This window comes from Dasypus novemcinctus, chromosome 17 (genome assembly GCF_030445035.2).
Source record: "Dasypus novemcinctus isolate mDasNov1 chromosome 17, mDasNov1.1.hap2, whole genome shotgun sequence".
In the NCBI taxonomy this organism is placed as follows: Eukaryota; Metazoa; Chordata; class Mammalia; order Cingulata; family Dasypodidae; genus Dasypus; species Dasypus novemcinctus.
In genome coordinates, this window is record NC_080689.1 from 8,458,771 (window position 1) to 8,486,568 (window position 27,798).

At 39.5% G+C, this 27,798-nt stretch overlaps 1 protein-coding gene across 1 annotated transcript in view; it reads left to right on the forward strand.

The window, feature by feature from the left end:
• Window positions 1–26,174, forward strand: part of IL18R1 (interleukin 18 receptor 1) — a 43,285-nt gene extending 17,111 nt beyond the window's left edge. Inside the window, exons 4-11 of the mRNA XM_004460401.5 lie at window positions 2,522–2,690; window positions 5,140–5,293; window positions 8,500–8,562; window positions 12,416–12,536; window positions 13,624–13,763; window positions 16,445–16,606; window positions 22,189–22,347; window positions 24,308–26,174. Coding sequence (XP_004460458.1) covers window positions 2,522–2,690; window positions 5,140–5,293; window positions 8,500–8,562; window positions 12,416–12,536; window positions 13,624–13,763; window positions 16,445–16,606; window positions 22,189–22,347; window positions 24,308–24,663 — 1,324 coding nt within the window. The 3' untranslated portion in view covers window positions 24,664–26,174. The remainder of the gene's footprint in view (window positions 1–2,521; window positions 2,691–5,139; window positions 5,294–8,499; window positions 8,563–12,415; window positions 12,537–13,623; window positions 13,764–16,444; window positions 16,607–22,188; window positions 22,348–24,307) is intronic.
• The last annotated feature ends 1,624 nt before the right edge of the window (window positions 26,175–27,798 follow it).

Below are 27,798 nucleotides of genomic sequence, written 5' to 3' on the forward strand. Positions count from 1 at the left end.
TTTTTCACGAAATTAGGTCATTTTGTTTTTCTTTTGTACACAGGAACTCCTGGAAGTCAGAAAGAAATGAAAGAACTATAGTTTTTAACTGATGGGTTTTATGTGACCTTTTTCAGAGAACTGACCCCAGAAAATGGGTCACAAATGGGTCTTTCTGCACCATGCTAAGGAAGAATGGGTGTAGTCACAAATGGGATTGAGAAAAAAGAACTATTACCCACTCTCTGATCCTAAGGGAATAAATGCATGATTTACATGAATAAAGTATTTTGGACAAGGCAGAACAAACAAATTGATGGGCAAGCCAGTCATCCAAGTATTTCACTTGGCAATAGAGAAAGACAGAGAGCATTTATCATCTTTCTGATGTGGAAGGTGGAGAACACAACTTGGGTTGGGAAGCAAAAGGAGAATCATTAGCTAGAGGTACCAACATCAGAGGACGTTGGAGGGACAAGATAGAGAATAGGAGAAGGCAAGAAGAATGAAAGGCTGAGAGTGGCTGTGGTGATGAGTTTTGAAGGGTATTGGGTGCTGATGAATAAATGTGGGATTAGAGTGATAGTGGAGGGGGATCCTTGAAAATGGTTTTGAGAATAAATGGGATCCTACCATGGAAACAGGCTGTTCTGGACACCTATGGAACCTGGGAGATACAGACATCTTTAAATATAGCCCATTTGATACAAATACTCTGTGGCAGTTGTGTTTGTGCACACGTGTGTGTGTGCATGTGTGTATGTGAGCATGTGGCAGCAGACTTAGGGGAGTAGCCTTCGCAGTTTTATGTGGGATCTGCCAATGACTAGACTGGATGCCTGGAATTCTCCCGCTAGAACTGTCCATCTTTAATTTTTCAGGAGTCCATTAACAGCTGAATGTATCAGGAGATTGTCCTGCAGGGAAAACATTTTATCAGGTTTACTTTTCAGGCAGAAGTCAACTAAGAAGGAAGGGGTTGCAGGAGAGAGATGTCAATGAGAGTCAGAGAAATAAAAGTAGAGAGAAAAGCACATGCAGAAATCTAGCCATCAGATCTTGGGCGTCAAACAGCAAGTGTGACTTGATAAGGGGCCTTCAAGGAGTGGATGTGAGCTTCATGGTTCCCTTCTTCATATGGCAAGGAATGTCCCTGGTAACGTGGATGGGCTGGACTTGTAGGGGCATCTGGTGGCTTGCCTTTGGATTCATTGACCTCAGCTTCACACTAGCCTTGGAGTTCCTTGATAGCAAGTACAAGATGTTGATGCTTTAGCTTTCCCAGTATTTGTTGAGTGCTGGGAATTGAGCACAGCAGAGGAGGAGAACAAGATGACTGGATCAGACAGGAAGATGCAGGTGCCCTATTCCTTGTGGGCAACAGCGCAGAGCTCCAGAATTCATCTCTGCTTAGCTCGTTGAAGCTGGGCAGGGAACTCTACAAACACACGTGACAAGAGAAGGCTGACAATGGGATTCTGAACCCTTTACAAGGCCACTTAGCTCTACTCTGTTTCCTGGCGACTGACCCATCACCTTTAACCTTTACTACAGTCTGCTATCCTCCCCAGCCCAGGCCAGTCTTGCCTAAAGTCATACCCAAGGTGATGGGGCCCCATTTGCATGGATTTGTGAAGCATAGTATTGTGCAAAATACAACTGGCCTCTGCAACCAAGCAGCTGGGCATTTGCCCTATGGCTTCCCAGTAGTGTGACCTTGGGCAAGATACTTAACCTTTAGACTTAACTTACTTGTCTGAACGTAAAGAAACTAATCGTCTCCCTTGCACACACATGGTATGATACTGGGATTCAATGAATGCCAATCTTGCCTTCCTGTCACCCTATTGCAGACTTAAGGGGGACCTGGAAGGACCTAAGTTGGGCACAAATTTGTCAGGTATATAGGACAACTTAACATGTTTCTGCTATACTTAGTATATGAATCTATAATTGCATAATGTTTTCTCTTAAAAATATTGTTCGTTTCCCCCTTTTTTAGATTGCTCATTTCTAGTCAGAAGGAAAACAACAATAAAATCTATTCAAACTAATTTAGCTCAGTAAGATACTTAAAGTACATACACAATTAAACTGAGGGCAGCAACTCCAGGCTTTAGCTTGCCTGGAGAAATGTAAAACCTACTTCACTTACAAACACAGAAACGATGTCAGAAGTTTGTTTTTAGAACTCACGAAACCATGGTCATCCTCCCTCATGGTTTAAGAATTTGTCTCTTAACTTTTCCATCTCTCAAATCCTTGAAGTTTTAAATGTTGCTGCCCTGATATCTATAATAAATGGTCGTGGTTAAGTGTGTGTGTGTGCACGCGCGTGTGTGTGCTTGTGTTTTGGACTGCTCAGGTTTTAATTTCTTGCTGTTATGAACCAAGTAGAGGCAGAGCAGGGTTGGGACTAGAATGATGAGTTTCTTCATCTAAAAGGGAAAAATTCATTGAACTTGTTGCTAAAGGAAAGATGAGTGGTACATCGCAAGTCTCTGTAGTAAGTATGAAATACCTTTAACTCTTTGTTTCATAGAAATAATGATACCCGTAATTGGGTATTAAATGTCACCAGAAGAGATAAACACAGCTGCTTTACCAAAAAACAAGTAAAGAGTAGACCTACGGAAGTTAAAAAATCGTTGCATGTGACCTGTGAAAACAGTTACTATCAGAAACTGGTCAATACAACATCACTGTATAAGGTAATGCTTTTAAAACATTTTAACAAGGCTTGGTAGAAAAGACAAAACCCCCAAGTGGTGGCCTGCTGACGGTGCAACATTTGGTCTTATAACTTACAGGCCATGTGACCTCACATGGCTCGCTTGGCTGGCCTGAGCTGAGTGACGCGTCCCACTGTAGTGGCAATGAGCTAAAATGTTAATGCACATGACACAGTACCTGACCTATAGGTGCTATTCACTAAACGATAGGCACTTCCTGTTCTCTGCCCTTGCTTCATTTTCCTTTACTTTCAATAAATTCAGTTTTAGGAGTGCACTTACTTAAATTCAAAACTCTATTTTTCTGAATACTGAAACGAGTTCATTATATAAATTTGGAAGATGAAAGAACAAATAATGAATAAAGCAAAAATAATCTATTCACCAGTCAGAGCCTTTGTTGTTTTTCTTCTAAAAAGCAGTATTTTTAATTGTTTGTATGTACCTTTAGTCTACAAGAAAATATTATATTGTAATCATTCCCCCACATCTTCAAATTCCTTCCAAGCATAGGATTCCACTGGGTATGTACTTGGTTTCATCCGACTACTCCCTTGTTATTGGACATTTGTGGGTTTCCTATTTTTCACTATATTATTAAAAGGCTATTTCGTTAAATCTTTGGGTATGTATCTGATCTTGTCCTGCTTCCAGAACCCTAGAAGTGGAATTACTGGGTCAAAGGCTATGAGCAAGTTTAAGGCTGTTGATCCACATAATCAGCCGTCACCAGGGAGCTCTGCCAACTTCAAACCCCACAGCCTTGAAAAGCACCCTGCTCTCTGCACCTCCATCGCGCACTGGGTGTCCTAATTTTAGGATGTTTAGAAATGTGTGATGCAAAATTTCTGCAGCTCTTTGTGTGGTTCTGCACATTTTCTTAATATATTTAACCTCTTTCATGTATTTTTTTGCATCTTTTGTCATTACCTGTTCATTTTCTTCAGTTGGTATACCGCTTCCTTTGTTGATTTGTAAGAGAGAACCCATATCCACTCCACACAAACAATATTATTTCCAATGGAAAAAAAACCCCTGAATAATGTAACTCTCACAGAAATGTCTAAGAGATGTGAGAGGGTGAGCTGAACAGAACAGAAGGTTAAGTAACTAATGATGAGTTCCTAGAAACTTTTGTTTGTATCTTTTGCGTGAACACTGCTCCTTGTGATTTTTCAAGGAACACTCTTATCTGAAATGTTTTTTAAACATCTGAGTGAGTTGACCTTAGTCCATTTCCTGTCACACACACATTGGGTATGTTTTACAGCACATGTAAATTTACGAGGGCCAGGATACTGGGGTTTAAGAAACCCCAATATGCAGATACTTACATTTAGAAAAGTGGTGCCTCAGGGGTATTTTTAACCAGAGAGTTCACCGCAGCATGCTGTATTCTCATTAGTAAAGACACTGTTGATTAGTGATGACCTGACTGGGAGGGGGGGGGAGGAGGGAGCAAGGGAGCTCAGTCAGCAAAAGAATGAAGGATAGGCATTGAAAGCGAAGCACGTCTGATAATTTAATATGTTGGAAAAAATCAGCTTGGGTTTATAAAACTTTGACTTACACACTGACCATTTTCTGCTGTGGGATATGCCTGTGGGTGCTTCTCACGCCCATTCCAGGCACCCTGTGGGCCTTGCCTCAGTTGCCACCAGCTTTGGCCAGCTTTGAGGCAGGAGTCTGTGGGCAATAGTTCTCTGGGTCATGTATTTGCAGGAATAGTGTCAAATACTCAAGGTCAGCAGTTCAGCTCCCATCATCCCCATCTGGTCCCTGCTTTGCTTCTGCATCTCCCTCTTGGTGACTGCAGGCTCCAGGGAAGGAGGTGACTTTTAAAAAGATTATTGTGACATATATGGACCTTTGTGACAGAGAGAGATTTAAGATAGAGGTGTGTGCCTATGAATTTAAATATGCTCAACGCATTTCTAATCAGTCGCTGCCTTCTCGTGGAGGGCATCAGGGGTGGTGGGTGGTCTGGTAGGGTCTCAGTTCTCTGAGAACTCGCCCCAACCCCTTCCCCCCACCCCCTGGAAGGGAAGTCCTGGGTACATGGCACGTAGAATCGGATGAAAGTCTTGGGAAGTAGACTTTTGATGCAGGCAGGCTTTTTTTTGTTTTTTGTTTTTGTTCTCTCTGTGCAGTGTATTTGTAAGAGAAAGAGAGCAAGAGAATTTGAAAGAAAATGATAAAGCAGCAACAGTGCCCACTCCGTCCTACTTCCTAGCATGTACTAATAAGAGTAACGGGACCATATTTCATTGTTCCAGTAGAAACTGAAAAATCACTGGAATTATTCTCAGAGAATTCAAGTTTTCATTCTGTTTTACTCTTTTCTCTAAAGATCTTTAAGCTATTTGCAGTATTATAATATGACTATTGCTTTTACTGAACGATTTTAATTAGCTTTTTGAATCAACAGGACTGTGAAAAGATAGCAGAGAACAGGAAAAATCCATTTATACTGAAGAATGCAGAGTTTAAAGATCAGGGAGTCTACACCTGTGTGTTTTCTCTTTATCATAATGGAAAACTATTCAATGTCACAGAAACCTTCAATATAACAATAACTGGAGGTAAGAAAAAGCTTTAGAATCTGGAAGAAACAAATGTATCTGAGTAAAACTGAATTTGTCCTTTTTTCTAGAGCTGCAAAGGAAGCCAAAGGCAACTTAGCTGGGGTTGTGACCCATTGTACTTCAAATAAAAGGGGCAGAACCTTTGTTTTGGCACCATCCCCCTGACAGAAAACATGCCTTTTTTTTGTAAATGAAAGTTTACCTCTCATGAGTCAGCTCTCTCATTTAGAATTTGAGTAAATTGTGGACTCATTTGTTGTTAAACTTAACTTTTTTCACTCAAATATTTATCGAGTACATCTGTAATCAATGAACTGTACTAAGGCAAGGGGGAAATATGAAATGGGAAGTGAGCAATAGACTATTTTCCAGGAATTTAAAATCCAGAAGAGGCAGTACCGCAGGCAGGTTCTCTAATATGGGAAGGTCGTTTGTGAAGCGTTAAAAGAGCACCGTGAGATTCCACGGAGGCACGACCTGAGCTGGGTCTCAGAGGTTGAGTGTGATGGCTGCACACGACGGTATCCCGGGAAAGGACACCCCAGGGTGTGAGAATGAGAGGAGCAATGTGGGGTGGGGGGTGGCTGCCAGGGGAGGCTGTGCATTTTGCGAGGATGGCTAATTGGCCAGTTTGTCATGAACCCAGACTAACAAGGAAACAGCCCAAATCACACGGCAGCTAAGTCCACATTCTTGTGTCTCACGGTTGAAAAGTCATTTTTCCCATTGAGTCCAAACATGCCTCCTTGTAGCTTCCACCCACTGATTTTTATTTTGTCTTTGGTAATTCCCTAGATTTTTTCTGATCCTTGCTTGAAATGACAGTCCCTTTAGATGACAGGAGTTTACCCACCCTAGACTTTCCTCTCCATCATCCTGGAAATGTTAAAACCCATGTGCATGATTCATTCACCAAAATCGTGGGCTCAGTTACTAAATCTCCTGCCAACATTCTTTCCTCTTCATTTCAGCCATCCACTTGCATGGCTACATACACAGTACTGCGTACACCAACTTAGGGGCTTACAAGAGCATGGCTGTTTCATCTTCCAGTCCTGGAGGTCAGAGGTCTGAAATGGGCTCCCTGGGCCAAATGGAAGGTCTTAGCAGGGTATAGTCTTTCTGGAATCTTTAGAGGCCCCTTCATTCCTTGGTTCCTGGTCCTTTCCTGTAACCTCAAAGCCAGCAGTGTGGCCTCTTCAAACCTCCCCCTCTCTCGGACCTCCACTTTTGTCATCACTTCTCATTCCCTGTCTCTGTCCTCCTGCCTCCCTCTTAGAAGGACCCAGATAATCCAGGATAACCTCTCCATCACCAGGCCCTTCACTTACACCTGTGAGGTCTGTTTGGCCACGTGAGGTACCATATTCCCAGGAGCTGGGGATTAGGAGGTGGGCATATTTGGGGGGCATTCTTCAGCCTACTGGAGTCCATAGTCTGGGAATCCCATAATTTTGAATTTGTCACCTCAAAAATCCTGAATTTTAGATATTTACCCTATAATTCAATTTTTCTTTCTTGTCTATGTTCTTTAATTGCCTATCAATCTCTGGTCCCTTGAAATCCCTCCCACCAACACCCCCCACCTGTTGTAGAATTTAAGAGAAGTTCAATTATTTGAGTATAGAGAGGCCAGGACTCAGGAATGATTTTGAGAAGGAAAAATGGTTTATTGACGGCCGGCCGGACTCGGGAACTTCTGTTTGAATCCCGAGCCCCAACAAGATTTTCAAATGTCTTTTATACAGAGAGGAAAGGCCAAATGGTCCCTTTGTTTCAGTTCTCAATAGGTTTCAATTAGCATATATCTCTTCCACATCTTAGGTAAGATTTTAGCATGGACTCCAGATATTCTAGATAAGCTTTTAGCATATTTACTTTTTGCATTTCCCCTAAATACTTAAAGTTTATAGCCCTTGCATTGTTAAACATTTCCTGGGACTGGAGCCGCTGCCACTGTCCCTAAGGGCAGGACTGCAGCCTCTTACCGTTCCACACCCACAAGTCAAACAACTTAGTTATCTCTGAAGAGACAAAGAGTCTTCCACCCATAGCCCACATCACACCCTCACCCCATCTTTACTTTCAGCTCGTCAGCTCCTTTTCCCTTCTTTCCTCCAAGGAGACATAAGAATGCCCGTTATTAAAAGGCCACTTTCTGTGGGCCAGGAATTGCACCGAGTACTTTAGTTGAATTGTCACCTCAAATCATCACAACAGCTCTGTGAGCTTGGGACTTTGGGCGAGTTAGATTACTTGGTTTCTGTGTGCCTCAGATCTTTTGTGAGTCAAATGGGGCAGCACTGGTGCCTCTCTGCAGGGCTGACTTGAGGATTGAGTGAGTGAAGGTGTATAAAGCATTTAGGGTGTGCCAGGAACATAGAAAGCGCTTGTTAGTTCCATCCTCCACTGCCTCTCCCCCTCCCCCTTAACTGCCCACTTTCTTGTCCTTACCTTCTTGGAGAATGCTGACTGTGGCTTTCAGAATTCATTTTAAATGTCCCTCCTTCTCCATGGCCCCATGGCCTCCTGCTCCTATTTCTGATTGCTGTCAACCTTGGTTTCTGTATCTGTCTCTGTCAGTAGAGTGGGAAGCGTCTGCTCTGTACTTCTAGTCCAGGTCAGAAGTTACTCAGAAAGAGGTCGAACCGAACCTTCAGGTGGGGACACCCAGCCCAGACAGGACCAGGTGCGGCTCCCGAGGCATCATGGGGGCACAAAATGGAAGGCGGCCCTTCCCACAGGAGCCTGCGGGGCAGCATCCGCCCTGGGCTTGGCCCTGCACCCCAGCCAACCTGTCTTTGAGGAGTCAGGGCAGGTGGAAGGAGCAAAGGCAGGGCAGAAAGGTGCTTCCCAGCCTGACTTTGCATCTGGTAAGTTCCACAGGTTCGGTTTTCTTGGGGTCTGGCAAGTTTCCTTGAAGATTCAACTTCTTCTGGCTTGTAGCTGCAGTGAGCAAAAGCCACGTATTTGAGCCTGGATAAAACCAGATTGCTCTTTCTGGCTTTTTAGGCCTTGAGTTCGTAGAAAGTGAAACAACAAACTATTAACTGCAATCATTTACTAAAAATACAGTTAAAGTCAATATAAAGTGATGACTCTTAGAATCATTGTTATAGTGAATAAGCATATTACACCAAATGTTTTCCTTAGAGAAGCTTTATGCAACACTAAAATGTTTTTCTTTTCTTTTTTATATTTAGATCTCAGTAATATAAATCCAATTCTTTTTGGACCAGAGGTTAACCATGTTGAAGTGGAATTAGGTATATTTTAACATATATATATATAATCTGTATTTATGAATGGGGGGCATAATCGAAACTTCCAAGGATAAATCTGATTTGTTTTCCATCAATGTTGTATGCATAGTACCTTCAATATTTAGTGAAGAAATTAAAAATCCCAAAGACTACCACTGTCTGTGGCACTGACTGTGGTTGGTAGATTAAGCTGTTAAACTCCCTGTGTGAGGCTTTTCTCTAATTGTTTTTATGGTTGTTTCTAAATTTGGAATTTCTGTGAAAACATCTTGGGGGAAATGATTCAAACTTACTGTGTGGTTTAAATATTTGGTTTTGTGATTCACTTTGAATCAGTGATTGAATTCACTGAACGTTCAGGAATTTTCTAGTTAGATCTTATAAAGCGACACATCTGGTTGATGGATTTCTTTTTAAAAGGACAGGAAGAACCTCATGTATTCTAAGTCTTTACTATAAATCACGTATTGTGCTAGGCGATTGTACTATATTAATAAATTAAAACTCCAGACAACTCTGAGGTTTGTTTACCCTTATTTTATGAGTCAAAACAGGGAAACTTAGAAAGATTTAAGTAACTTGTCTTAAATGAAACCATTGGAAAGAGGCCAGAGCTGAGATTCAAGTCTGTGCTGATGGTTTCCAAAGCCCACGCCTTTTGCTCTCAATTATTGCTGTGGCCGCAAATGGCCCACATAGCTCTGACACCATGCCATTGCCACTTACCGCCTTCTACTTTTATTGATTTCTGCTCTTATCTTTATTATTTATTTCCTCTGCTCACTTTGGGCTTCATTTGCACCTCCTTTTCCTAGCGGGTTGACATCGAGAGTTAGAGAATAAATTTCAGCCATCTCTCTTCTCACATATACATGTTGAGCTCTAAATTTCCCATATAGCACTACTTCAGCTGTTTCCAACAAGTATTGATATGCCGTATTTTTATTACTACTCATTTCAAAGGATTTAAAAATTTTCCCTTGTGATTTTTTTCTTTCATCTATGGATTATTTGTGTTTTTAAATTTCCAAATACTTGGAGTATTTTCTAGTTATTTCTCTGTTATTGGTGTGTGGTTTAATTCCACGATCTCTAAGTATTTATCCTGTGCCATTTCAATTTTTAAAAAATTTGTAGTGACTTACTTTAAGGCCCAGAATATGGTGTGTCTTGAATGTTCCAAGTGCATTTGAACCAAATGTGTATTCTACAGTTTTTGGTTTTATCATCCTATAAATGTCAGTTAGAATAAGTTGGTTGATGGCTTGTTCAAGTCATTAGTATCCTCACATACCTTTTGTATACTTGCTTTATCAGTTTCCCCGGGAGGTGTGTTAATAACTCAAACAATCATGGTCAATTAATCTATATCTGCAAAGTTGTGCTTTATGTATTTCCAGGCTATCTTAAGAATACAAACAAATGTATGCCGGATAAACTGACATTTGATCATGATGAAATGCCTCTCCTTATCTATCTTAATACTTCCTTCCCCAAAGCCTACTCTTTTCTATTTTGAATAGATATACCAGTTTTCTTTTGTTTAGGATCAGCATATTTTATCATTTTAAAAATCCTTTTACTTTTAATCTTTCTTTATCCTTACATACAAAATATTTCCCACATAAACTGCATATATTGGAGTCTTTTGTAAAATCCAGTCTGTATAGTGCTTGGTTCATTTACATTTAATAAATTACTGATACAGTTGATTTGAAGCTTCTCATATTACTCTTTTATAATTGTCTTGTGTTATTTGTTTCCTTTGTTCCTCCTTTACTTTTGGATTAATAAAGTGTTTTTTTTTCTTTATTAATATCTATTTGGTTAGCCTCTCAGTCATACTTTTTTGTATTAGTCATTAATAGCTCTAGCAATTATATGTTCTTGTCTTATTATGATAGGACAAATATACACATTAGTACATTTATAACTTCACAGACATGCAAGAACCTTATAAGAGTTTACCTTTCTTCATCTTCCCTTACGTCATGCTATTAGTTCATAAATTTCTCTTCTTGCATATGCTGTAAACCTCATAGGACCTCGTCACTATTATTGCTTTAAACAATCAACATCCTTTTATATAGACCCAAATATGTGTCCTTTCTGGTGCTGTTCATTTACTCATGCATTTCCTTGCTTTCATTTGGGATTATTTTCCATGAGTCTGAAGTCTTTCCTTTAGCATTTCTTACAGTCTTGTTTTTGTTGGCAGTAGATTCTTTCAGCTACCAATTCCATGAAAACATCTTTATTTTACCTTCTGTTTGAAGAGCATTTTCTATTAGTAAAGAATTGGCAGTTTTGGGCTGCATTTTAAAGATGTTTTTCTCTTGTTCACCATCTTCTATAGTTACTGCTGAAAACTGTTGGTTTAGTTGTTGTTCCTTTGAAGTGTCTTTGCCTTCTAGATACTTTTCAGATTTCCCTCTTTACCTTGGACATACCAAGGCATGTTTTTCTTTAAATTTATTCTGCTTGGTTTCCACTAAGCTTCTTGAGTCTGCAGGTGGATGTACTAAACCAGTTTTGGAAATTTCTGTCATTATCTCTTTGGATATTTCTTCTGCTCATTTCCTCTCCTCTCCTTCTGGGACTCCATTATGTATGAACTCTGTCTCACATGTCTCTTATGTTCTAGTCCTGTTGTTCTTAATTTCATTCTTTTTTCCTCTGTGTTTTTGTTTTGATCTTAGCATGAATTCAAGTTCATTAATCCTGCCCTTTTTTATATCTAGTCTGCTACTCAATCTATCCAATGACTCCTTAATTTCATTTGTTGTTATTTTTCAGTTCTTAAATGTTCATTTGACTCTTTCTTACAGATGACTCTTCATTGTTTAAAATGTTCATCTTTTCCATTATTTCTTTAGCAATTTATAATGATTATTTCAAAGTCTTGGTGTGCTTAAGCCAGCATCCATATCATCTGGGTCTTCCTCTGTTATCTCTTTGGTTCTATTTAATTATTGTTCAAATTTTTGCTTCTTTGAATGTCTCCTAATTTTTTAATGTATGCTGATCTTTGTGTGTCGAGCAACCAAAGTGAATAAAGTTTGTGTTATGTTTTTCCTGAGAGTTCTTGCTCTTTCCTCTGGAATGCAGGTACTGTGAGGGTTTGAGCATCTCATTCAACTCAAGAATTGAGCTGGTTGGTGGCTGTGATGCAGGTTGGCTAGGATGCAGGTTGCCTCTCATCTCTGCTAACTCAGGGCAACTGCAGTCATATGGCTGCTGCAATCCCTCTCCTCTGGTGGGGCTTGATCTAAGTACTGTGAGACTGCAGGAGATTCCATTCAACCTTTGCAGCCTCCAGTGCTGCCCAAGTGGTTAGCAAATATCCTATGAGAAAACTGGCTGTGCATTTATGCTTCCTCTAGATTCCAATCCATCACACCAGCCCGTATGGTTGTAAAAAGCTCCAGTAGATACTCTCTTCTCTATGACAGTCCCTCTGTTTATCACAAACCAAAGTAAATTTCTACATGGAATAAAATCCCTGGCATTCTCAGCTTATCTAGAAAGAGGATTTTCTTGGTAGCTACATTTTTAGGGTGATTTATCCATTTTGTTTTTGTGGAAGTTGCAATGGGAGCGATGGCTGGACACTACCTACTAAACTGTATACTGAGAAAAGGTCTGCTGGTCACACTGAGTTTTAATAATTGATTTACAGATAAACCTTTGAAAATAAGCCAACTCATATTTTGGAGATGGCTTGTAATTGCTACCTAATCCATGTGCTTAATACTCTAAAAAATTTATTTCTGGGATATAGCAGTATGATTTGATTTAGGTTGTTTAACATACATAGGTTCCATTAATTTGAAAACTTTGGGGAATCTTTATCTAGGAAAAGATGTACAGCTCAACTGCTCTGCTTTACTGAATGAAAAGGATATAGTTTATTGGAACATCTGGAAAGAAAATGGAACAGATCCTAATGTACATGAAGAGAAAGAAATTAAAATTAAGTATGTATGTGATAAAAAACAAAACACTGGATTCCTGAATGGCTATTGTGGTACCTGGAGTTACTTTAAACTACAATATAACATAGATTTCATGACTATAATTTCCACACTCTAAATTGATAGATTATACAGACATTTAATGCAGCATTATAAACTAGAAATGGAAGATTAATGGGGCCTTTTAATATCATCTTATCAAAGTAGCTTTTGGTCAGAAACTGATAGGGATGGGGATTTTTACCTAAGCATCTAATGAAAAAGGAAATTATATAGGCCACAGTTTTTGCATTTTGAAAGTGCACTAAGTGCTTCAATACTTAATATGCCAAGGAAAAGACCTGGTCGGGATACTGGAACATGTCTAAGTTAATTTGGGCCCCGTTGTACAGTGGGCATGTCTCGCTCTGTTGTCTACAGGCTCCTTGCAGTGCAAGGTCTGGCTTCTCACCCAGGATTAGGGGCATAATTAGTACCCAATAAACATTTTATGTAGTTGGACTGCATGGCTGTCCTGCTAGTGTGTCTTATCCTTAGCCACCATCTTCCATTAGATTCTGCATTTACCTTTCTAATGCTCTATTTCTAACCTTTGGTGGGATAGAAGATCAACCAACCAAACTTAATAGAAATGGAGCTTAAGTAAGAGAGCTGAGAGGTCTTTCTTTATAAATGGATATTCATCAGGTTTGAATAGTTGCTATTTCTGGATTGGTGGCTTCTATAAATAGATTTGGAGATGGAGAATACAGTGGGTTCCATGGTCAGTCACTGGAGAGACCTGCTGCTAGGGAGATAGTCACGTGAGTTACATACAACCAAAGGTGCTGGCTGGGGCAGTCCCTGCAGGGCCTGAAGCTGACTGGAAGGGTGATGTCATGAGCATTTGCCTGGCATCACTGATGGGCAACTTGAAATGCTTTGAGGAAGGTGGAGAAGGCTGGCTTCTGGCTAATTCTTGGTAGCTCACATCCCTGTCTCTGGATGGCTATAGTAATTGCCTTTAAGTATTTAAACACATGCATTCTCTCATGTGTAATTTGTGGATAATGAAGAAAGTCTGTCGTTAAATTATTTTCTCCTCATCCAGAACTTCAGAAGGCAAATGGCATGCTTCAAAAATATTGAGAATTAAGAACATTAATGAAAATAATCTCAAGTTTTCATATAATTGTACGGTGGCCAGCGAGGGAGGCACAGATACCATAAGCTTCATCTTGTTGAAAAAAGGTATGAGAAAACATTTACTCTTTTCTGTGGGCTTATAGAATGCTGACACTGGGAGACTCTTCAAAGGTCTCCCTTCCTCATTCTACATACCAGAAAATAAGCTCCTGAGAGGTGAAAGGTGACATTTTGTGCCACAGTCATTCATTCAGTGGCAGAACAGGTGGGTGCTCAGCCCTTGCTAGAATCCTGCTGGGTCATGATTCCCAATGAAAAATGAAAAGACCAAATTTATTCTCAGCATCATGTTTCATTCCTAATATAGAAGGGGGGCTCAGAGAAGCAGACTCTGGTGACTAGGTGTCATGGGGGGGGAGGCAATATCGGAGCAGCCCTGTCATACCCAATACGTCACACTCAGAAGAGGGGAAGAGAAGTTGGCAGCTCTGTATGGAATGAGGCTGATGAGTATCGGCCATAATTGGGGCCTCCAGCCTATCTCGGCAGGGCACTGTGCTCAGGGGTGCTTGGGTATGGTCATTCGTTCAACAGAGATTGATAGAAGCCTCTCTTGCTTGGGCCAGCCCCTGGCTTGGCAAGTAGACAGTGTATAGTGCTGATCTGCAGGTTCCTGCAGTCTTTCAGTGCCTGCTCATGAGGGCTGCAGAGCCCCCTATCCCTACCCACTACCAAAGCAACCCAATCCAGGGTCGTTGGCACAGTAGCTGCCTCAGAAGTGCCCTTCAGGGCTGAAAGTTATGCTTTCCAGTGTCATGACTCCTTCACCACTCGTTTCCATCCTGGCCAGCTGTTCCCCAGAGTGGTAGTAGGAAAAGGTCAGGATGAGTGAGGGAGAGAGAGGGACAGAGAGAGAGAGAGAATGACCGCCTCCTCTTCTTTTGCTTCGGTGAGAAAGTGACGGAGTAGGGCCAAGAGAGCCTCGAGGCCCGTAGCCCGCTCCCTGGGTGGGTTCTCTTAGTCACCACTTAGGGCTTACCTAGTGCACCTGTTTTGAAATCATCATATGACCATGTGAAGTAACAGGAAAAGCGAAGGCATTATGTGCTTTATTATACGTCAGACTGTGCCAAACTTTTTCCATGGTTTCTTTACAACTAACTTTTATAGGTGAAGAAACTCACCCCGGATCCAACAGCAAGTAAAGGTCTTGCAACACAAGCCCATCTGCCTCTAGAATCTGTGCTCCTGCCTCCTGCAGGAACAATCACGTGTGGTCCCCCCACCCTCGTGACAGTGTGCGCCTCGGTCCCACGCTTGTGCGGGCAAGGCGTTCAAATCCATGACTTCCGTTGGCTCCATTGCTTGGCCTGGGTTTTCTGGTGACCGGGTGCCAGCAGCTGCCACCTTCCCCTGTTTGAACATGTGCATTCCCTGCCATGAGGCTTCTGCCATGGACATTTCTCCTCCTGCTGCAGCGATTTCCTGAGTTGTACCCACAAATGTAGGCTGGGCAAAGGCCTTCTAATGCGCCATCGCCCATGGAGGAGCATGTGTGCCAGGGTGCACGCGTGTGCCTGGAAATCTGCCTGGAAGTGCAGTTGCGAGTGTGCAGGCCTTCCAAAGGTGCAGGAGCCCCGTGGCCTGGGCTTATTCAGAGTTCACCTACTCAACAACCATGGTCACTGAAACTTGCGTCCCAAGAGTTTTGTTGGAGAGATTATTCCCCAAAATTATATTAGAATAACCAGAACTTTAAACATATTTGTTCTCGTGGACCTATAAAGCCCTGCCCCTCTCCGTTCTCCTTAGAATCTATTCCAAGGAAATAATCAGAAATATGGGCAAAGGTTTAGGCATAAAGCTGTTCATTGTGGCATTATGTATATTCATGAAAATTGCAAACAATGTAAATATTGGGAAATTAAGAATTTATAATTTTAATGACCTAGTAGAATGCTCAAAATGTATTTTAAGTGCTAAAGAGTAATTACCATATGATCTCAATTAAGTAGAATTTTTCAGGTGAAGAAATATACTGTCCCTTTAACAGTGGCCATCTCCAGATTGTGGGATGCTGGTTAAAAATTATTTTACTCTTCATATATCTCTGTTATCTCATATTGTCCATAATGGAATACTGAAGTCAATCTAGGAAATGTATTTTTTCCCCAAGGGGCATTTGTATGCAAAATATATACTAAAATTCTGAAAGCTGCATGTCGGAAAGTATGTTTACTTTATATGTAACATCTCATTTAATCTCTTCCCAAACAGCAATAAGTGAAGCAGAAACTATTATTATCCTCATTTTACAGATGAAGCCACTAAGGTTTAGAGGGTTAAGTGACTTCTATCCTAGGATATAAAATAAGTTGTTGAGCCAGGCTGAGTCCAGAGCTCGCGCTCTCTTAAGACCAATGCACCTCTACTTCTGTTCTCAAATTGCTGGCTGAGATTTATTTTTGAGTCCCTTTGTATTTCACCCTAGTATCTTATCACTCCAGAGATCTCACTTCTGCAATAGGGATAGCATATATTAAAATGTTTTCAGTTCAGGGCCCGGGCTGTCACTGTATACATTTTTATTTTTTTTAAAGTTGAGAAGAAAGATCGCTGCTCATAACTGCAGGTAGAAACGTGGAGGAACTCAGTGGATGTGTAACCTCTCCAGCAGACAACCGATGAGCTGTTAAAGATAACAACTGACTAGGCAGCATGACCTGGAAGACACAGGTCAGATTTTGTTGCTGTTTAATTACTTTCATTTTCTTTTTCCTTTCTAGAAGGTCTTGGTGACATCCCGGGCCATGTCTTCACTAGAGGAATGATAATATCTGCTCTGGTCTTGGTGGCAGTTGTATGCTTAGTGACTGCATGTTTCATGTATAGAGTTGACCTGACTTTATTTTATAGACGTGTAATTGGAAGTGATGAAACATTAACAGGTAACGGATGTGGTCGTGCTGGGATTTCTTATCTTAGGCTTTCAGTAAGAGAGCAAATAAAGAAACATTCATCTTCCGCTTATTTTGATTATGTGGTTGCCTTCATGTTTGGTAGACGTTTTCCATGGGAAAATTGGTCTGCATGTATCATCCATTATGCACAGTGTTTGTGCCATCTTTCCTCGCTCTTAAGTTGTCAAAACTTTTCTAATGATTTCATGTATGTATGGTGTGTCCTCCTAAACGCTCTTAAGATGCTTGATCCCAGGAACTGTGTATCTGAATACTCTTCCACACACACCATCTAGCTCCCTTATATGGTGCAAGAATTTAATAAATTTCTTTTAAATTGAATTGAATCATATGGTGATTTATTATATTAACCTGGCAGAAGAGGCCACATGATACACTGGCAAGAACCCTGTACTGAAAGCCAAGTTATCTTGGTTCTAGTCTCCTTATCCTGGCACTTTTAAACTACTACTATTTCTATTTGGTGACAGCATGCCTCAATTTCCCCTTTGTAAAAGTATCTGGAAGTCCTCAAGGCTCTTTAAGATAATTATTGAATTTAAAAAAGTTAAAAACACTTTCTTTTTTGAATAAAGAAAGACGAAACACTGAATAAAAGTCTCTCTCCCATCCTTGTCCCACACCTGTGCTTTCTACCCTCCAATAATTAGTATGTCCAAGCTAATATATACTGCTTATTATTTGAACCCCTATTAAAATAATCATGCACATTATTTGGAGCTTTGTTTTAGTATACCTTGGATATCTTTTGATTTTGGTTCATAAAGAAGTTCCTCATTATTTAGGGTTGGATGGTGTTTTGTTTATGTGGATGTTCCACTGTTTACTTGGTCTTCTTTTGATGGACCTTTAAGTTTTCTCAATCTTTTATTATAGAAATGCCACGATGAATAGATTTATACAGTCATTGTTTCACATGTGTACAGAATACCTGAAGGAAAAATTCTCCAGAGTGGAATTGCTAGAATTCAAAGGGCAGATGCAGTTGTTATTTTGAAAGATACTGCCAATTTGACCTTGGATGTTCCATCAATCTATACTACCACCTTGAATGGATGGGAGTACAGACTGACTCACATAAAATGTTTTATCGTCTTTTGGATTTTTGCCAATCTGATAGGTGAAAAAGTGTATCTCAGTGTAGTTTTAATTTTCATTTTACTTGCTACGCAAGATTGTGGAAACTTTTCATTTGCTTAAAACCCTTTGTATAACCTTCCCTAAAGTGTCCATTATTATCCTTTTCCCCTTTTTGTATTGGGATGTTGGTCTTTTTGTTTGTTTATTTCTAGGAGCTATTTACAAAATGCAAATAGGATTGCCTGTTTCTGTGTAATGAAATGTAACTATTGTTCCCTGTCATTTGTCTTTTGACTTTGCTAAGAGTGATATTCTTTTTTTTAAAAAAAGATTTATTTTATTTCGCTCTCCTTCCCCTGCCCCAGTTTTCTGTTCTCTGTGTCCATTTGCTGTGTGTTCTTCTTTTTGTCCGCTTCTGTTGTTGTCAGCAGCACGGGAATCTGTGTTTCTTTTTGTTGCGTCATCTTGCTGTGTCAGCTCTCCGTGTGTGCGGTGCCATTTCTGGGCAGGCTGCACTTTCTTTTGTGCTGGGAGACTCTCCTTATGGGTTGCACTCCTTACGTGTGGGGCTCCCCTATGCTGGGGGCACCCCTGCGTGGCAGGGCACTCCTTGCGTGCAAGAGAGTGATATTCTTTGGGAAGCTTTTTTAATGTAGCCAAATTTATGTTTTCTTTTATGGTTTCCGCATTTCAGATCATAAGTAGAAAGACCCTTTCAAATATAAATTATAAAGGAATTCTCTTTTTTGAGGTTTTTATTGATTCATTTTTTTGCATTTAAAATTGTTAATTTAATATAAAATTATCTTTGCACCTGCATGTGTGTGTGATTTTGCTTTGGATAAAGATGCTGCAACAAACATGGAAGTGGATACTTGGTGTTTTCCAAGTGGGTTTTTTGCTTACGGACATCAGAATGGCCATTCATTAATCCCTCTCTTTATGATTTTTAACCATGCTTCGTTTTCCTCTCCAGTTGTGTGTGACTTGATCTACAGTAATTTTTAAATTCACACTTTTTAGCTCTCATTTTGGCAGTAGACAGAACATTTAGAGATGTTCTCTAAATCAGTTCTACTCAGTGTGGTTCAAAGACTGATGACAGAAAATGAAGGATAAGTAAAAAACTTTGAAAAAAAATTATAGCAATTTGGTATTGCTGAAACCCAAACATGTATTCATGAAGAATTGGACATAAAAACAAACTAAAGAAAATAAAATAAAAACATATTCCTTCACCACACATAGTTTAAGAAGCACTGGTCTAACCGACTGCTTAATTGCAAGTGCCATGTACTTGATGGTTTCATGTATGCTGAACACACAAAAAAATTACCATTAGCTTTCAAATTCCTTATCTTGAGTGCTTCTTCAAATTATGGAAGCTACCAAATATTCGTTATCTGTATTTAAAGTGAATTGTAAAATAAATTAGCAGATGTGCTAAACCATGAAGAGAGTTGTTTGAAATAAGTAATTTGAAAGCTGATTCATGGTTGAAAAACTAGTTTTTCATAGGTAAGAGCAAAGTTATATCATGACAATATATAATTATATATGACTGAGTTGTCTTCACAGCTTATTATAATCGTGATTATAAGAAAGAAATATTTTTACAGATGTATTCATTTATTTGTATTACATATTAATGCCTGTTTGCCTCACATAATGACAATATCAATGAAGGCACAAGCTTTTTCTTGAACTAATAAGTATTTATATTTCACAGCAATCTCATTGACATATCAAAGGACCCACTTACTGATTAATAACTTGTTCTATTTTTACCAAATTTCCCTACCTTTGATATGCATGCTATTCTGCGAAGAAATAGCTTTAAATCAGCAATCGGTTTCTATTCAAACTGCTGAACCAGAATCCTCTAGGTAGAATTGAAGAAGCTTGTTTTCCAGAAATAGGAGGTGTCCTTGGGTGAACCTGGAGGCTGTTGAGGACTTGGGTGGGATCTGAATAGGATGGACTTAGCACATTGGCTGTTGAGCATAAGGATTTATGACACCTTACAGAACATGGAATGAGAATGGACTCAGCCTATTAGATTCGTTTTCGTTGTTTCAACTTTAATTTATTCTTGTGCCATTGTCTAATTAAAATTAATTGTGGCAAATAGAATTTTAAAATTTCTTCTACATGTTTTCCTTCCTTTCTCTCACCATTACTTCCTTCTTTCCTATAGTTGTTCTTTTGATCTCTTTATCTCTGAAATTACATATGTGACTAGGCAAAGAGAGACCTCTTGAGTGATATCTGCAGATTTTTGTTTGTTCTTTTACATTTATTTTTAAGAATTGCATTCCTTTTTCCAATAGGAGAAAAAAGCTGTCTTTCTGAAACACAGAAAACTTACTATGAAATAATTCATTTCAGATGACTCACTGTATAATTTTAGAAAACTTTCTAAACAATACCGAAAATTGTTCCTTTTTATTTGCCCTTAAGTTTCCATATTTCTAATATAGCCTCTTTGTGATAAAAAGACTGAGAAAAATAAACAAACTTCAGTGATGAGTTTTAAATGATAGATTCATGGTTGGATTTTCATTTCATCTTTGTACTTTAGTATTTTTCTGTAGTTTTTTTTCTGTTTCTAGGGCAAGAATGTTTTCCTGTTTTGAACAGAAAAATTAATTAGTACATTGTTCATATTTTATGGACACTAATATAAAAACAGATGCAAAATGTATGTGAAGAATTAGAATATGCTTATTACGCATTTTCTAGATTGTAGAATTATGTGGGATGATTTTACCACTATTTCCTTTTTCATTTTGCTTACTTGTAATTGGAAAAAGAATATTCTTAACACTTACTCATTTTGAGAAGGCAGCTATGTGGAAGCAATGATATGATTAAAATAAGAAATGAAAGTTAGAATAAAATTGACCTATGATGGAGTTTCTCTGCTTCCACTCCTATTCTTAGTGGAAATGTGGTCTTGGGCCATAATCTCTGAAGTCCATTGATTTAGCAATATTAGCCCTGCAGTAATATCTGTCTACATTTCAGGCATGTTGTGAAACACAACTGGTTTTTAAGAATTGAAAATGTATTTCTGAATTACCATGTTCTATACAAATACAAAGGAGCATCATCCTTTGGGGTCTAGTCATTAACACACATATTTAGCAGATGTTTAAAATTCACAGTTTTTCTTAACCATGTGTTCTGTTATGGGTGAGAATAGAATACAAAAAAGGGATTAAAAGAGACTTAGATGCAAAGGACTTTCTCCTAGTGAAAATCTGTAGTGTACACAGAGCATCTACATATCTGTACTTGTGTGCATGTGTGTATATGGGATGTGAGAGTGTGCATGTCACTTAGGGGGCAAGAGTCTAAGAACCATTTGCAATGTACCTTTACTATCTGAACCCAGGAATATAGGGATATTTTCCATAGTCAGAAAAAGAAAAGATAGAAAGCTAACAGTGTTACACATTTTAATATTTCTTTTTGCAATAGTATGTAGCTTTCAACTCAATAGCAAATTTACTAATCCTAATAATATACCAAAGTATCGGTCTCATTCCTCTACCATCTACATGACTGTCCGGGGGTAAGAATAGATCCTTCCCCTGCCATGTCCCTTTCTTCCTCTACCAACTGTAATTGGCATCAATTGTATTAGTTAAGACCTGACTTGAAATTTCCTTTCACACCCCCATGAGGATCATTCCTTATGCTCTGACCAGGGTTTTTTGTTTGTAAGTTTTATCTGTTTTTGTTTGCATCACACTGTTGCCCATTTACAAACAATTGTGTAGTTTGCAACCTTTCTCAGGTTATTGCATTTGTGTGTTTTTGTCTTCTCAAATACAGTGTATGAAGTTGGAAGGCAGACATGGTCATTTTTTAGCTATCCAGCTAGTAGAATGGTCTTGGCTATTTGGATCACACAATCCTCCTGAATTTGTCCCGTAAGCCATCTGAATCCTGGTCTAGCATCAGGAATAATATCGCAGCAAATTGTCACCATTAGTGAAAACCTTTAATGGGACCTGAGGGTTTGCTGTTGGCATCTAGGACGAAGTAATGTTCTGAGAGGCCACAGCATTTGTTTCTGTAGCCTGTCGTTCCAACAGCTTCTACCGTTTCTGCCGTGTTCCCTGGTAAGCTCAGCTCTGTTTTCACTTTCCAGGGCATTGTTTTGAGTAGAATTGGGAGGTGATAGAATTCGAGACACGAAAACCAAGGTGACATTTGCTTTAAATTCTGGAAGAGGGCATTTAGGGGCTCTTTGGTCTTCTATGGTCTTCAAAGTTCCTGTCAGTGAGAGCCTTAAAGTGCTTAAAAAGACACTTGCTAAGTGGTTGCCTGATAAGAATGTGCCGTTTCCTGAAGCTAGTTTTAACTTTTCTTTTTCAATTACTGATCATGACTTTTACTGAAATGTCTACTTAAATAAACTTTTATTTCAACACTAATTAAGAGTAAAACTTATCTCCTAGATGGAAAAACCTACGATGCTTTTGTGTCTTACCTAAAAGAATGTGGACCCGAGGATGGAGAAGAGCACACCTTCGCTGTTGAGATTTTGCCCAGGGTGTTGGAGAAGCATTTTGGGTATAAATTGTGCATATTTGAAAGGGATGTAGTGCCCGGAGGAGGTAAGAAGGGGAATTTCAGGTAGAAAACCACAGAGATTTTGCCTTGTAAAAAAGATGGTTAGGGCCATGATGTGGACCATTGTCTATGAGGTGCAGAGGTGCCCAAAGATGTACTTACCAAATCCAATGGATGTGTCATGATGATGGGAACGAGTGTTGCTGGGGGGGGGAGAGGTGGGGTGGGGGGGTGGGGTTGAATGGGACCTCACATATATATTTTTAATGTAATATTATTACAAAGTCAATAAAAAAATAAAAAAATAAAAAAAAGATGATTAGGTACCTATTTTCCTTACAAAACAAATAAACAAAGCACTTTAAACCGAAGATGCCACCTGAATCAAAATCATCAATCCTGAGGGAGTGAGCTGATTAAGGTGCTTCTGATCACCTCCCTTGAACCCAGTCCACTCATTCAGCTTCACAGTTCTCTGAAATTTGGAGAAAGGGAGTAGGCATTACATTTTCAGAACCGGGTCCAGTATTGGCATTACCAGGAGGCGTTTATCTAGAGCAGGAATGCCTCTTTTGATAATATGTTGTGTGGCAGAACCAGCCCCTAATTTAATATAGGATCCTTTGGTCTGCAAACACAGGTTAATTCTTTCCTGAACATGTTTTTTTCTATATTACATTGACCCTAAGAAAATTAAAGTAGAAAATAAGAGAGTCAGGAAAAGGATAAATAAGAGGAAATTGGTGATTTACATCAGATTTTAGTTATGAAATTACTACTTTTATTGATATATTAATACTAATGGCCATAGCACATACATTGAAACAAATTACTCTTAGAATCAAAGAAATTTAGTAACAGTCCCCTATTTCTTTGAAGTCTTTTTTTGGCTTTTTTTTTTTGGATGGTACCAGGAATTGAACTCAGGATCTTGTACATGGGAACAGGCACTTAACCACTGAGCTACACCCACTCCACTTCTTTGAAGCCTTGCAGAGCAAGCATTTGAAATCTGGTTTGAAATTATTTTGGGTGCTGATGTTAATAAAACAATTTTTAAAATGTCCTCGTGTTACCATCATTCATTCACTCAGCCAACATTTATTGAGTACCTTCCACATACCAATTATGAGCTGGGCATTAAAGATCTAGCAGTAAATAAGAATTGGTTGTGTCTTTTCCCCCTTCCTATACTAGAAATTAGAAAGGGAAATATACTCCTGTTTAACAATAAACAACGTCTTGGAAGGAATAACATGCCAAATTGTGGTATGCATACAAGACCTTGACATTTTTCTGTTTCAGTTCTTTGTATCTGAGAGGCATTTTGTTACTTAGAATGCATGTCTGCTTGGCCTTACATCAACTTTATTATATTCCATTCTTTTTGGAGTCATTTTGAAAATAGATTTTATTTCCTAGTTGTTAAATTAAAGCATAATGTTTAGTCATATATCCAGTTGTAAGGAGAGTTAGAGATGTAGAACTGGGATTGGCAAACTACTGCTCAGGGGTCCATTCTGGTCTGCCCCAGGACTGGACCACAGCCACGCCCATTTGTTTAAATACTTCTAAGGCTCTTTTCACAAACAGCAGCAGTGAACATGTACTCTGGAACCAGACTGCCTGGGTTCAGATTCTGATTCTGCCATCACTAGCTTTGTGACTCTAGGCAAGTAAAATAACCTCTCTGTGCTTTGGGTTTCTTGTCTGTAAAATGGGGGTGATAACAGTATCTGCTTCATGGGGTCGTTATGCTGATGAAATGAGTTACCATATAGAAAACATATAGAAAAGGGTGTGGCACAGAGTAAGTATTCCTTATTTATTGTTACCTTGATTACTGTTTTTAATAGACTTACAAAATTGAGAATAAATGGTTTGCCATAAAGAAAAACTTACTAGTGAAGCTAAGAGTTAAAAGAAAATAAGACTGCAAAATTTGTACTTCATGCCAGTCCTTTCAGTTCTCTGAAACTAATATTCCACATCTTGAATTTTCAGCTGTTGTTGATGAAATCCATTCCTTGATAGAGAAAAGCCGAAGACTAATAATTGTTCTAAGTGAAAATTACATGTCTAATGAAGTCAGGTATGAACTTGAAAGTGGACTACATGAAGCACTGGTGGAAAGAAAAATTAAAATAATCTTAATTGAATTTACACCCGTTCGTAACTTCACATTCTTGCCCCAGTCACTAGAACTTTTGAAATCTCACCGAGTTCTGAAGTGGAAATCTGATCAATATCTTTCTTATGACTCAAGATTCTGGAAAAATCTTCTTTACCTGATGCCTGCAAAAAAGGTCAAGCCACAAAGAGTTGAACTAGAAGTCTTGCCTGTTCTTTCACAGTCTTGATCTTCAAAAAAAGCAAATGTCAGAAAGAACTCTAATTGTTTTGGGATCTGTGAATACGAACCTGTTTGGAACAAAGGACTTCATTCAAGGTATTTAACTCTATGAAAATCCTATTCACGGTTTGAATCAAACTTGTCAGTAGGGTGTCATGGATAAAACTAATCATTTAGCTGTGGTCATCTGCTTCAGAAGATCCTGGAATTTGAAAGAAGCATAGCTCCCCTTTCTCCCTCTTCCACAGCTGGATGCAACTCTCAGACTGAATCCCTCATTTGGAGACCGTGAGACTGGACACAATAGGGAATAATGGATGCCTCCCCCCAAGGGCACAGCTTTCGGAGTTTTTAATGTTAACAATCTAATTTTACCTAAAGTATTTTAAAAGCATGAAGAAGTTTTCCATATGAACTGAAATGGGGTCAGAGTAACTGGAAGACTGCCTTCAGCCTCCCACAGCAGCTACCTTCCTCTGAGCATGGTAAAGCATGCATGGAATGTGGAAGGGGAGAGCTGTGTGCAGAGTAGGGGAGTGAGGTAACAAGCCTGCCTGTAAGTGGCTTCGGCCTTGGGGTGCATATAATGGCTGCTGGCCACAGTTGCATACCCTGGGTTCTTGGAACCCTCATAGGGCACTGCCAAGGACTTGCTCAGTTAGACCGTGTGGTGGTTTGGAGCTGTACACACCCCGAGAAAAACATGTTCTTAAACTTAGTCCACCCCTGTGGGGGTGAACCCATTGTAATTGGACTTTCCGATGAGGTTTCTTTGGTTGAGGTGTGGCCCATCTCCATCAGGGTGGGTCTTACTCCTACGACTGGAGTCTTTTATAAGCAGAATGAACTTCAGATGGAGAGAGAGCAAGCCCCAGAGGGAGCAGCCAGAAGCAGAACCGCAGTGGAATCCAGAAGAGAAGGGAGAGGCCAGGAGAGGCCACCATGTGCTTGCCATGTGACGGAGGAGCGCAGGACCGAGGTCGCCAGAGCCAGCCCCAGGATGCCACAGTCTTCAGGGAGAAAGCATCACCTTGATGGTGCCTTCGTTTGGACTTTCACCTAACCTCAAAATCTTGAGCCATTCAATTCCCTTTGTTTAAGCCAGTCCATTACATGGTATTTGCTTGAGCAGTTGAGGAAACTAAGACAGACCTATTATGGAATCTTTCTTAAAGGGAACCTCTATCACTTCATTTTTTTATGAAAAACACAAATTTTAACTCAGATAATTCTCCGGTCTTTTACTTACAAGTGTCTAAAACATTTGTTGATTTTATGTAAATGCTTATATTCAGGATGGGTGCAAGATCCTATTAGCCATTAAACAGCAAAAGACTTGATACTTGATTTTTTTTGAAAATTCAGTATTAAAAATGCCCTTTGGGCAAGCAGATGTAGCTTAAGCAATTGGGTGCCTGGTGCCTCCTGAGGAAGATGAACAGACAGCTAGCAGGCAGATGAGGGAACCATCTTGGGGGAAGGTGGGGGATAAAAAAATAAAAATAAACTAAAAAAAAATGCCCTTCGTGTGGAGTTTGGCTGGTGTGGTGTGAAGGGGACCGACTGCGCGGCCCAGACACTTGGGCTCCAGTCCTAGGTTTGCTACTTCTGTGACCATTGGAACATTATCTAACCTCTCTGTGCCTCAGAAATTTATAATAATTATATAATCCTTCAATCCCAGGGGGATTACATGAATAAATACAAATAAAGCACTAAGAGCAGTCTTGACACAGAATTAATGCTCTGTAAGTTTTGGTATTATTGCTATTATTGTTACTTAGACCAATTACTTAGCAGTGAACTAAAATGGAGTCCAGAGAGCAGGGAAGAGAAGGAGATGTAGAGAGTAAGGCAGTGTGGAATTGAGGACATTTACATGTAGAGGTAAGGGGATAGGAGAAGCATATTGGAAGGGCAGAGCTATTTCGCCCTTGGCCGTCTGCTGCTTTTGACATTGGAAGAGGACCTAATGTAATACCTGCCTCACTAACGGGATCCCGGGCTGTAGACCTTCTTGCTAGCCTCAGCTGTTACAGCTGTTTCTGAAAATCAAACAGTAATTGATGAATATCAGCCTTTAAGAGAAAAGAAAGAGCTGGGAAAGTAGGTAGCCATCAGTTTAGAAGCTGGTGAAAATACATAAATGCCACTTGAGTGCTCCAAAGAGTTTAAAGCAGAGATTATTTAAACCAGCTACAGTAGATAGATATTGCTGAAAATCAAAAAGGAATGGGATTTTCATTAGATTTTCAGTGTAAGAAAGTGATTTAATTTGTATAGAGCTTAGGATGTTGTGTTAGCTGGCTGGTTAAGTAAAAGGAATTTAATCAATCATTTATGTTTTGTATATGTAAATGTATTCGTGAAAATATATGGTCAAGACAAGTTGTATTGCTACATCCATACTCTATAGAATGAGTTTACTATTTTTTAAATGTGTGCTTTAAAGTACATTAAATGAAGCATCAGTCTAGTGCCTTTATTTTTTAAATACCTCTTGATGTCTTTTTCACTTACTTTAAGCATAGATTGCTACTGGTTTTAACAAGATGTGATCATTGAAAGCTACTCCATTTCTACCTTTCTTTAAACTCAAATTACTTTGTACCTCCCTTTTTCATTTTTGCCTTCTTTCCATAAAGAAAAGACTACATTCCCTCTCCTAAAATGCCATTTAGTACCCAGCACAGGAACTCAAGTATGGCAGGGCATCACGTGATGGTTAATTAATGTGCATACTTCGAAATTTAGGGGCAAACATTCCCAGCCAGGACCAATGGCTTTTTAAGTACACAAATATCCATTTCTGTCTATATTCAGATGCCCTTAAACTGTAGAGTCTATTTCAAAGAATCAGCGAACAATGAACTCTAAAATGTGATTAAAAGAATACCTCAAGTATGCCTATCATGTCCTAGAAGCATTTTATTAAAAGCGTTAATAGGAGGCCGGTTCTATTAAGACCTCTTAAAGCATCGAGAGGTCTCCTTACCCACTTATCTCAAACCCAGGAGGTGTGACGTGGTACTGTCAGGAATCCCATCAGTGTCACACAGCCAGCTCGTGGGACGAGGCTGGGATCGCCTGTTGGGAAGTAAGGCTTGAAATCCATAATCTGGAGACCGCAGGCCTTTTGGGG